The 12,374-nt window shown below is 42.2% G+C and overlaps 1 protein-coding gene across 2 annotated transcripts in view; it reads right to left on the reverse strand.

The window, feature by feature from the left end:
* LOC110501493 (sodium channel protein type 2 subunit alpha) overlaps window positions 1-12,374 on the reverse strand; it is a 43,092-nt gene that overhangs the window by 11,956 nt on the left and 18,762 nt on the right. Inside the window, exons 10-17 of one of the 2 annotated variants that reach the window (XM_021579092.2) lie at window positions 11,029-11,235; window positions 9,598-9,876; window positions 6,548-6,886; window positions 5,816-5,948; window positions 5,459-5,697; window positions 5,173-5,346; window positions 4,684-5,040; window positions 4,081-4,578 (exon numbers count right to left, since the gene is read on the reverse strand). In XM_021579092.2, the coding sequence (XP_021434767.2) occupies window positions 4,081-4,578; window positions 4,684-5,040; window positions 5,173-5,346; window positions 5,459-5,697; window positions 5,816-5,948; window positions 6,548-6,886; window positions 9,598-9,876; window positions 11,029-11,235 (2,226 nt within the window). The remainder of the gene's footprint in view (window positions 1-4,080; window positions 4,579-4,683; window positions 5,041-5,172; window positions 5,347-5,458; window positions 5,698-5,815; window positions 5,949-6,547; window positions 6,887-9,597; window positions 9,877-11,028; window positions 11,236-12,374) is intronic. The other variant, XM_036958863.1, reaches the window with a different exon arrangement.

The raw sequence follows: 12,374 nt of genomic DNA on the forward strand, positions 1-12,374 counted from the left end.
CTGTCCCCATAGGAGAACCCTTTGAAGAACCCTTTTTGGTTCCAGGTAGAACCCTTTTGGTATACCTGGAACCAAAAAGGGTTCTCCTATGGGGACAGCCAAATAACCCTTTTGTAACTAGTTTTTCCCCCTGAGTATAATATGTCCTGCATTCTTACCTGCACTATCATTAATAACGGTATGCCTACTAGCAACAACATTCATTTTTTTAGAAACCCAGCTGATTGAAATAAGGATGGTCCTCTTAAAAACAAGCATTTGTAATCACCTGCTTTCGTCATTCCATTATGGATCATATTTGCCAAATGAAAATGCCATAGTAAATGTTCGGGCTGTGAACCATTCCTCCAATACATTTTTGACCGTCAAAAACCCATTACTCTACAGCATATAAGTCAAATTTTTCACGTTCCAGGTGATCTCTGGCTGCTGAAAAATCCGCCCCCAAAAACTAAACCAAACTAAAGGGACAAAACTAATAACAATCATGGGTTGATCTGTGGATGAAAATGGTGGTTTTGCTCATTCATAAAAAATAAAGCATTGCAAAGAAGCCTTAAAATATTCAGGGTTGGCAGCATCAGAACGGCTGCTGAACGTATATAAAAATGAAGTAGGGAGTAAAGTATGATCAAGCAGAAACAAACATAGATGATCAATCTAACAAAAAGGTTGTTCTTTGTTGGTAAATGGAATAGGCAATCTCCACGGTTAGTGTTATGTACAATAAAGTGGTCTTACAAGTCTCCTCTCATTGAAAACCTTGAGAGCGTCTGTGAAACAGCTGCAATAACAAATGGGGTTAAGTGTGGTAAGTTACTGTGCCACATGCTACCTTGTCTGGGAGAAAAGCAAGTTAGTCACATATTAACATCTCATTTACAAGCGAAGGAAATACAATCTCACCAAATTTCCTACAGTCATTATTGTTCAACGAGAAATAGGAAGTACACTACCATAACAGCACAAACAGCACAGTACAACAACGTCAGCAAAATAAAACTGTAACACAGGGACATTTTATGATTGTCTGACTGCAATGTTACCATAGATACTAATTGACAGTTGGCACTCAGTTTGCACCATGTTCTAGGGGAGAGTGAGAGCCGAAATGGGCCTTTTTACAACTCCATGCAATAAAGCTCCCTAAAGAGGAGGATGTAGCTGCAGAGCACTTCGATTTAAATGGCACATCATGTCATCTGAAGACGAAGATTCCCTTGTCTCTGTGGCCTCTCCTCATTAAAGGGTTGTTGTATAAGGATCCATAATGTCACATGCATCATACTTGGCTTGCCATGTGGCGTGGGTTAAGTGCGCCAGCATGACCACGGCAATGGAACGTTCTACTCATCGGAAACAGCAAATGTATCCGCAGAGGACCACACCACAGACCAACATCTGAATCGGTCTTCATCCATCGCTCATGTTCTATTCGTCTCTGGCTCCGTTCGGCCGGAACGTGAAACCAAAAGCCGTAGAGACATCGGAGGCTCACAGGAACATGTCAAAGTAATCACTAATGGCCCAAGCCTAACATAGGATCTGCGAAATGACCTCGACTCACATGTCTGTCTTTGACATCAATACGGTAAATGATCTCGAACTGTGATAAGGGTCTTGGAGGGACTAAGTGTTTATGTCCCCAGGATTTTTTAAAAAGTGATCATTTCATGCAGTGCAAATCGAGAGATTTAAGACCAGAAAAAAACAAACAGGTCTTAACGTTAATGCGGTTGGTAATGGCATGGAAACACAATCTATCTCAAAAGGCTTTTGGCTCGTGAGACTGCTTTGAAATACATCTGCGTCATCAAAGCTTTATTATTAAAAGGTCAAGTTTGGGAGCAGTAAAACAGTGAGCGGACATCACCTTTTTCTTTATCTATGTATTATTGTGTAGGCCTACAATATTTTAGCCAGCTCCAGTTTTGGGCCATATGCCCATCATGCAACGAGAGATCAGATGATGCTGGTGACCCTTGTGTTTATTGTCCGATAACAATTGCTTGTTTTCCATTTCATATGATTGAAAACCAAGCCCTCAATAGGCTACCCTTAACCCAGGCCTATACATTCTTAGAAAAGAAAGTGCTATCTAGAACCTAAAAGAGTTCTTCGGCTGTCCCCATAGAAGAACCCTTTGAAGGACCCTTTTTGGTTTCAGAAATAACCCTTTTGGTTCCAGGTAGAACCCTTTTGGGTTCCATATGCATCCCTTTCCACAGAGGGTTCTACACGGAACCCAAAAAGTGTTCTACCTGGAATCAAAACGGGTTCTCCTATGGGGACAACCTAAAAACCCTTTTGGAAACGTTTTTCCTAAGAGTGTAGGCTATAGCGAAGGCTGGTTCAACATCAATCCATTGTCTTTTTTTATCCTGTCAATTTTATGATATCACGCTTCTGACCCCAAGCTATTTACAACTATTGTTGTTGTTTGAAAAAAAAAAATGGACATCTTGTTTTCTGTTTAATTTTATTAAAAAACTAATCCGGCTCATGTAACAAATAACAATTTTGAATTCACCATCCTGGCTTCATGGTGAACGTCCAGTTCACATGCAATGCAATTTAGGAGCTGTCTGCTATTTCTGGAGAAGTGTGAATGTTTATAAAGCATTATATTTGGGAGCAGCATAACGGTCAGTGGACATTCTCTTAATATTACTGTATACTGTATTTAGACAACCTACTGTATTTAGACATAACCTCCAGTATTTAGACTTAACCTACAGTATTTAGACATAACCTACAGTATTTAGACATAACCTCCAGTATTTAGACATAACCGCCAGTATTTAGACATAACCTACTGTATTTAGACATAACCTACTGTATTTAGACATAACCTCCAGTATTTAGACATAACCTACAGTATTTAGACATAACCTACTGTATTTAGACATAACCTCCAGCATTTAAAACAAGTTGTTGTTTTGTCTTGATTAGAATTTGATAGAATTGTTGACTCTTTTGAAGCCTTATCAATAGTGAATTTAATATTGTTTCTTTGGAACAGATGTTACAATTACTTTTGGTAATTCCATGGCTCAGACATGGCAGACATAATGCAACTCAACAACATATTTCCATGTTGAAGCCATGTAATTAGGCTTCTTACAACGTCGACTGCAAACATGTAGCAAAGATGGGTTATTTTGTTTCCGTAGGTTATTTAACAAATTAGGCAATAGCAGACTAACATCGGAATTGGAGTTGATGACAACGCAATACATAAAAGACCATAAAAACACATCCTGAAGTAACCACATATTTAGCCATGGAGCACGTTCTGATTGGCCAATTAGGTTTCAAGCCTTGACACACCTACAACTTTTTTTTTCTTCATCAAAACCCAACCCTTTCGCGCCACCGCTAGCTGCTACTAATTCCAGTTGTGAAAACAGCCCAAAATATTTCTGACCCCCCCCCCCCAAACCTATAAAGCCAGCGCAAAGATTCACCATTGCATTAGGTTTGTTAAAATACAGCCCTGAGAGTGTTTATGTTAGCTCCCTGGTACATATGAGTCACTGCAGCTGTTCTACCTCTCTAACCTACAATTGATTAACACCCCAGTGAGTGAACAGTAGGTGGCAGGCCTCTTTATAAGCTCTAATGTGCCAAACAAGCACACTATGATTACATTTGACCATCACCTGGCTCTGGCTATCACAATTTGCAGCAGAGGAGGCTGGTGAGAGGAGACATAAGAGGATGGGCTCATTGTAATGGCTGTAATGGAATGGAAACCACGTTTGACTCCTTTCCATTTTTTACATTCCAATGAGTCCGTCCTCCTATAGTTCCCCCCCCACCAGCCTCCTCTGATTTTCAGATACAACATCAGTGCAATAATCTCTAATGAGTCATTCTAATGTACATTTTTTAGATAATGTGTACAAACAACAGAAAACAAGCAGATTTGCATAACATCACTGTCCTTTTTTTAAAGCTCATAACGTCGCTGTCCATTTTTCAAATCCTTAACCTAGATCATCACTTGATTTCAAACTATGTACAAGAATCTGAGACTGTGAACTACTTCCACATTGTTCCACATAGAATCATGCTCACCTCTTTGCTTTCCTCTATGTCCGAGGAATCGCTGCTGAAGTCCTCAGTGTTGAGGTCCGACTCTCCCAAAGCGATGGGCACTGTGACGGTCAGGCTGGCGTTGTGGATGAACGGCATATAGTCAGTGTTGTCATTCATTATGTACTTCCCTGCTGCATTGCTGCACACCCCCACTCCCAACCCACTGGTGGCGCCATTGCCATCCTTTATGTAATCGGGGTCTTTCATGATCTCCACAGTGGTGTGGTTGGAGTTCCAGTTGGTCCCCATGGTTTTGTGGAGGTCATCCAGGGTCGTGTCCTCGTTCAGGCTCCTCTTCTTCTTCCTCAGACAGATGCTTTGGAAAGAGCGGCGCACCAAGGCCTTGAGGAAGGCGACGCCCTGGTGGATGCGGTCTATGGCCACCGTCAGATTGTTCATCTCGCTGTCATCATCCGTGGCCGCCAGGTTATCAGCACTGAACGAGCTCAGCAGCAAGGCCAGGAACAGATTCAGGACCTGCCACACACACACACACGCTCAACTGATGGTTTAAAGTTACTGTGATTGATTTACGGTGGATTAACAGTGTTGTACGGAGATACAGTAGAGCTGAAAACGTACCACTAGGTTCCCGATGACCATGACCATCAGGAAGACGATGAGACACATGCTCTGACCAGCCACCTCCATACAGTCCCACATGGTCTCGATCCACTCCCCACACAGCACCCGGAACACAATCAGGAAGGAGTGGAAGAAGTCATGCATGTGCCACCGGGGCAGTGTGCAGTCTGTAGAGATCTTACACACACAGTCTCTGTAGCTCTTCCCAAAAAGCTGCATGCCCACCACGGCGAAGATGAAGACAATGATGGCCAGTACGAGGGTGAGATTACCCAAGGCCCCCACTGAGTTACCAATGATCTTGATCAGCTTGTTCAGTGTGGGCCAAGACTTGGCCAGTTTGAATACTCTCAGCTGCATACAAAGAGAAGAATGGGATTAATATTCATTTCTATTCCAATATGTTGACAGTCTACTTTTATACCAGTGATTATTGACTGAAACTGCAGCATTTTGGATGCTGTGCTGGAGTGTCGATGCTCTTACCAATCGGAATGATCTGAGGACAGACATTCCAGACACGTTGGCCAAGCCAAGCTCCATCAAGCTCAAACTGACAATGATACCATCAAATATATTCCAGCCTTCCTGAAAATAAATGTATGGATCCAAAGCAATAATCTTGAAACACATCTCAGCTGTGAAGATACCCGTGAACACCTGAGTAAAACAACACACAAGAACAGTGACAACAGTAATTAACATGTCATGTGCTTAAAATGGCCGATTTTAAAGGGATTATGGCAAAAACAAATGACATGTGACTGCGTACCAGGTTTCCCACATAAAGCATGGTGTTGAACTCCCCAGACATTTGGTAATGCTCCATAGCCATGAACACTGTGTTCATAACAATACATATGGTGATAGCTAGGTCTACAAACGGGTCCATCACGATCATCTTGACTATTTTCTTGATCCTCAGCCACTTCGGACAACAGTCCCAGATGAGGAAGGTGTTGGCAAACTTGTACCAGCAAGGAGGGCACTTCTGTCTCGATTCTTCAAGTTCTGATACATACAGAGGAGAAATAACAGAAAAACATTTCTTTGATGACTGTGCTCTCATTTTGTCTGTTCATGCTATTTGTTCTAGGGGGTGTATGGGGTATGGTATAGTCGTACACACCTTCCATAGTGTTGGTTATAACACTAGCTACACTGAGCGCCCTCTGCCTGGCAACTGGGTCTTCCAGGAAGTCCATAGTGGCCTGGTACGATCCATATCGGGCCTTTCTATACTCTGTCTCCGAAGTGTTTTCCTGGAGTTACATCATTTGGAAGCATTATCAATGTATTAATAAGTCATGGCAAACCAATTGCATCGGCAATATTCTGTATCTCAGCACAATGTAACCACCAAAGATGGCCATGTTCAAGGGCCAATTAATCTCTTAACCAGGAAGTCATTATCTGTTCAACCAAAAAATACTGTATTTCTAATCACATCAATATAAATATTTTAATAGTTTCTTATCTATATGGAATAAATAAAAATCTATATGAAAATCCAAACCTGTTTAATACTGCCTTATATTTATTATTTTTAACTAAATGTAATCTTTAGTGTGTAACTGTATGTAAATATGCCATAAGTAATGTTTAGGTAGTCAAGGAGAGAAAGAAGGAAGAGAGAGAAGGAAAGGAACAAGATGCACACTACAAGACCACAGCCGAGCTAGAGTAGAGGCACGGCAGGCAGAAACAGAACAGAACTGGTTTAGAGACAGCAGAACAGAACTGGTTTAGAGACAGCAGAACAGAACTGGTTTAGAGACAGCAGAACAGAACTGCTTTAGGCCATCCAGGCTAAACTACACTTTCTTGCATTGTCACCAGTAGAGGCCTTATCTACTGTCACCTCTGGCTGAAGGAGTCCCTCAGGTGACTTGGGGAGTGAAGCCCCGCCCACTAGGGACACCACCCCGTTGCAGTCGACGGAGCTGTGCATCTTCCCATTTGCTGGCAGCACGACGTGTGATGGCATGCTGTTCTGGCTCACGTTGCTGGAGCGCCGGTCGCTCCGCCGAGGGACAAACAGAGAACCCCGGCGACTGTCGTTGTCCTCGAAAGTGCTGTTCTCATCGTCGGCAAAGTCGTTCTCCGAGCCTATGTCTCGCGCACGGTCCCGGAAGCTGTAGAGGCTAGCCCGGCTGTTCCGTCTGGACGAGAACAGGGGTCCGTGGATACTCAGGAAGGACTGGGAGAAAAATACATTCTTCAGTGCCTGTCACTGGCATAAGCATGGGTTGAGAAGTGGAGTAATTTAAGATGGAAGAATGGGTCCTGCAGAGGGTGATTGTGATGAAGATGATGCAATGATGTTGATTATCTAGAGCAGTGGTTCCCAAACTTTTTATAGTCCCGTACCCCTTCAAACATTCACCCTCCAGCTGCGTACCCCCTCTAGCACCAGGGTCAGCGCACTCTCAAATGTTTTTTTTCTCCATCATTGTAAGCCTGCCACACACACACACACAATACAATACATAAGAATGAATGGCAGTTTTTGTCACAACCCGGCTCGTGGGAAGTGACAAAGAGCTCTTATAGGACAAGTGCACAAATAAAAAATATAATAATAATCAATAATGTTGCTCGTTATTTAGCCATCTTACATATATAACCTTATTTGTTCATCAAAAATGAGAAGGTTGTGCTTGAAAGGATGCGCGTAACTGCAATGTTGCAATGTTGGGTTGTATTGGAGAGAGTCTCCGTTTTAAATCATTTCCCACACACAGTCTGTGCCTGTATTTAGTTTTCATGCTAGTGAGGGCCGGGAATCTAGTCTCACATAAGTACGTGGTTGCAAAGGACATCAGTGTCATAACAGCGCGATTTGCCAAGGCAAGAAAATCTGAGCGCAGCCCTATCCAGAAATCTGTCAGTGGCTTCTGATTAAAATACATTTTCACAGAACCGCTTGTTGAAATTTCGATGAGGTTCTCTTGTTCAGTTATCGGTAAGTGGACTGGAGGCAGGGCATGACATGAAAGGGATAACGAATCCAGCTGTTTGTGTCATCCGTTTCGGAAAAGTACCTGCGTAATTGCACACCCAGCTCACTCAGGTGCTTCGCTATATCACATTTGACATTGTCCGTAAGCTTGAGTTCATTTGCACACAAAAAATCATACAATGATGGAAAGACCTGTGTGTTGTCCATGCTAATGCAGACAGAAAAGAGCTCCAACTTCTTAATCATAGCCTCAATTTTGTCCCGCACATTGAATACAGTTGCGGAGAGTCCCTGTAATCCCTGATTCAGATCATTCAGGCGAGAAAAAACATCATCCAGGTAGGCCAGTCGTGTGAGAAACTCGTCATCATGCAAGCGGTCAGACAAGTGAAAATTATGGTCAGTAAAGAAAACTTTAAGCTCATCTCTCAATTCCAAAAAACGTGTCAATACTTTGCCCCTTGATAACCAGCGTACCTCTGTATGTTGTAAAAGCTCTACATTGCATAAGCAGAAAATACACGAGAGTTCAGGGGCCTTGATTAAAAAGGGTCAACCATTTTCACTGTAGTGCCCAAAACATCTTTCAAGCTGTCAGGCATTCCCTTGGCAGCAAGAGCCTCTCGGTGGATGCTGCAGTGTACCCAAGTGGCCTCGGGAGCAACTGCTTGCACGTGCGTTACCACTCCACTATGTCTCCCTGTCATGGCTTTTGCGTCATCAGTACAGATACCAACACATCTTGACCACCAATGTCCATTTAATGTCACAAAGCTGTCCAGTACTTTCAAAATATCCTCTCCTGTTGTCCTGGTTTCCAGTGGTTAGCAGAAGAGGAAGTCTTCCTTAATTGACCCCCCATTAATGTATTAGACATATAGCAGGAGCTGTGCCAGGCCCTGTTGACTCATCCAGCTGTAATGCATAGAATTCACTGGCTTGTATGCGAAGCAGAAATAGTTTCAAAACATCTCCTGCCATGTCACTGATACGTCGTTGAAACAGTGGTGTTTAATGGAAGCATTGTCTGTATAGTTTTTTTGGCCTTTCCCCCCAGCATTGTACCAGCCATATCCATGGCAGCAGGAAGAATTAAGTCCTCCACAATAGTATGGGGCCTGCCTGTCCTAGCCACTAAGTAGCTCACCATATAAGACGCTTCTAGCCCATTCTTCTTAATGGTATCTGTTGCTTTTATACGTCTTACTACTCTAAAGATGTTTTTATTCTTGCTTAAAAAAATTCCCGTGGCTTATTTTTCAAATTGTCATGTTTCGTTTCTAAATGTCTGCGCAAGAGTGAAGGTTTCCCGCGAGAGAGTAACGGTTAATGTGATTGGATGTTCATTATTTGACTAGGCTACCTGTATTTGACATTGTGTTGTTATTTCGCTGAACAGTAGATGGTTTAATTTTATTTTTGGCAGTGAAATGAGGGTACTCAGGCGGGAAAAAAAACTCAAAATGTATAGCCCTGTTGGAAAATATAAATGTACTGTTTGAAAATGTGAAGAAGAATTTATTTTTATTTATTTGGCATACCCCCGACGACATTGTGCATACCCCAGTTTGGGAATACCTGATCTAGAAGACGACCTCAGGGATAATATACAAGGAAATGTGCAAGAGCACGATGAAGGGGATAATGATGAAAATGACGACAAGCACAATCCTGTTGCCTCTGCTGAGGAGGATGCTGATGAGGAGGATGCTGATGAGGAGGATAATGATTACGATGATAATACAATTGAAAGATGACGGTGCTGCTGAAAATGGAGATGATAGGGTAGCGTTGATATTGATAATGCCGAAAATAATAATGATGATGAGATGAATAGATTCACTAAGGAGTGTGTCGCATGCACAACAATTCACCAATACAGCGAACACACATGCTTTTGACAGCCAAAGGTAAAGGTAGGGTAAAGCAGTATGTTAAATTATCCTGACCTGGTATGGTGTTGAACAGCTCATGTCATAGTTGTGCAGGTTAGAGGCATCCATGGAGAAGCGGAAGTGACTCTTTTTCATACTGCTTTCGGACTCAGACCTGTGACACTTGTCATTTTCCTCTCTCTCCTCCTCCTCCCTCTGCTTCCTCTTCTTGCGCCTGTTGCGCCTCTCTTTGGCGCTCTTGGAGCTGAGTTTGGAGGCCTCTGAGGAGGACTCAGTGAGGTCCCCTCTCTCACTGAACTCCCCACTCTCAGCCGCCATCACCGTTGCCGCCGCCTGTAAACCAATCAACACACCTAAGCTATGGCCGTCAGGGGAAACACGTGAGAAATAGACACAATGGGCTATTAAATGCCTTCTAAATTTAGATTAAAATACATTTACCTTTGAATACCTTTGAACATTTGTTATCTGAATTCTTTAAAAAATCTTGGCCATTTTCCGTTTAAGATAAATAAGAATATGAAGAGTATATTTCCAAAATGCTATATCCATTATTTTTTCACATTTGTGTTTTTTCACGAGAAATTATTGTTTATGGGTGCCTTCATATGTGTGTAAAACTGCTGAGCATGAAAAACTCAGCAGCGTTGCAGTTCTTGATACAAACCATACCCCGTTCAAAGGCACATACTGTAAATATTTTGCCTTGCCCATTCACCCTCTGAATGGCACAGATACAAAATCCATGTCTCAATTGTGTCAAGGCTGAAAGATCCTTCTTTAACCGGTCTCCTCCCCTTCATCTACACTGATTGAAGTGGATTTAACAAGTGAAACAAATCAATAAAGGATCATAGCTTTCATCTGTATTCACCTATGTCATGGAAATCATGTTTTGTACACTCAGTGTATATCCATTGTTTAGCTGGAATGGAATGTTCGTATCCTCTATATTTGACTGTAATATGTGGTTGTTTAACCAAGCTATCTTAAGAGGAATGCATGTATTGTAAGTTGCTCTGGATGTTTGCAACATTTGTTTTAAAATATTAATGTCACAGATGTGTAATTTGTACAGCTCTATTAAAAATGCCATTAGTTGTTATATTTGACTGTGTAAAACCTATCAGTGCTACTTATTTCTCTGAGAATGAGGCAGATATCTAGCATTTTTGCAACAAAAAAAACCTTGATTATTTGTCTCTCTGAAATGAAACCATCAAGCGATAGATTTTAAACAAATACATGTCTGTCACTAAACAATTAGATAGTGGAAAAAACACACCCATCTCTTTCACCATTTCTTTAAAAAACAAAAGGTTGTACCTACATTTCTGATAATGGATATATAGCGTTTAGGAATGAAACTCTTCATACATCACCAGCAATGGAAATGACTATTAAAGGAATTCCATGGTTGTTGTAATTAATGAGTGTGCTGTAATGTTTGGCATATTAGAGTTGAAATGGGGGGATATCCTGTACCTGTGCATCCTCCTGCTGTCTTCTCAGCTGCTCCAGCATGGCCTGGAACTCCTCCTCCTTCTTCTGAGCCTCCTCCATGGTGGCCTGGTTCTGCTCGTCGTACGCCATGGCAACCACCGCCAGGATCAGGTTGATCAGGTAGAAGGAGCCCAGGAAGATGACCAGCACAAAGAAGATCATATACGGCTTCCCAGCAGCCCGCAGGGTCTGGAAGAGGAACACCTCTTGTGACACATTTCTTACAACCTCTTCGAACATATCTCCCAAGTAAATCGCCAGTCGTTCGTATTACAGCCCGGATAAAATATCTCCATTGAGAGGATGCTAGTGGAACACTAAAAGGACCATGATAAAACATGCATAAAATGTCTGCTCACGTAACAAGCCATTTGGAACATGCACATGAACCCTGTGACATTGCACACCTGATCTGGTGTATTGTTCTGTATTATTTGCTCAGAATGCTTCGCTGATCTCTCTATTCAAGGGACAACAATGCATTCGAAAAGACATGGTGTCTTTGCTTTAGTCATGATGCGACAGATCTCTGTTTCCTCGAGCAGAAATGCACCTGCACTCCATTAGGAGGTTGTTTGAACAGGCGACTAGCAATCTTCTTTTTGATTTCTGTTTTGTAATGGGAGAATGTACTCATTTTCATCACACAGCAAATGATGCCTGTCTTTGTGTTTTCAAGAGAACATGTACCCATCAAGTTAAACATGTCACAAACTAGGTCCAGGATCTATTTTAACAAACCTAACGCATTGGTAAATCTAAGCACAGATGGTAGTGTTATATGTCCAGGGGTGTGTCAGAAATATTGTTGCTGTTTTCACAGTCGTTATTTTGAGCGCAATTGCTGGCGGTGGTGTAGGTGTGACGAGGGCTTGGGCACTCACTGGCCAATCAAGGTGTTCCACGGCTTATTACTGCATGCTTTTGTCTCAAGTTCTGCAGGTCTTTGTGTTGTTATCAACTCCAATTCGGCTGAGGACACGGAATATTCCGGAATGTTTTTTAAAATAGCATAGGTTACAGTAACAAGGGATAGCAACAGTAAAAAAATAATAATTAAACATCCAGTGGTTGCTCAATATGGTTGGTGTTGACGGTCAACATTGTTGTAGTTGGCTTCAATGAGTATAGGCCTTTCCGCTCCTGTAAATTGTGTTGTATGTGCGAGGCACGTTCTCAATAAGCAAGATGTAGCCTAGTCATTATGTAGCCTGCCATTATAACAAGGACAAGAGGTTGGTTACGTATCTGGTAACCGGACAAGAGGCTGGTTACGTATCTGGTAACCGGACAAGAGGCTGGTTACGTATCTGGTAACCGGACAAGAG

The sequence above is a fragment of the Oncorhynchus mykiss genome, chromosome 22 (genome assembly GCF_013265735.2).
Source record: "Oncorhynchus mykiss isolate Arlee chromosome 22, USDA_OmykA_1.1, whole genome shotgun sequence".
Classification (NCBI taxonomy): Eukaryota; Metazoa; Chordata; class Actinopteri; order Salmoniformes; family Salmonidae; genus Oncorhynchus; species Oncorhynchus mykiss.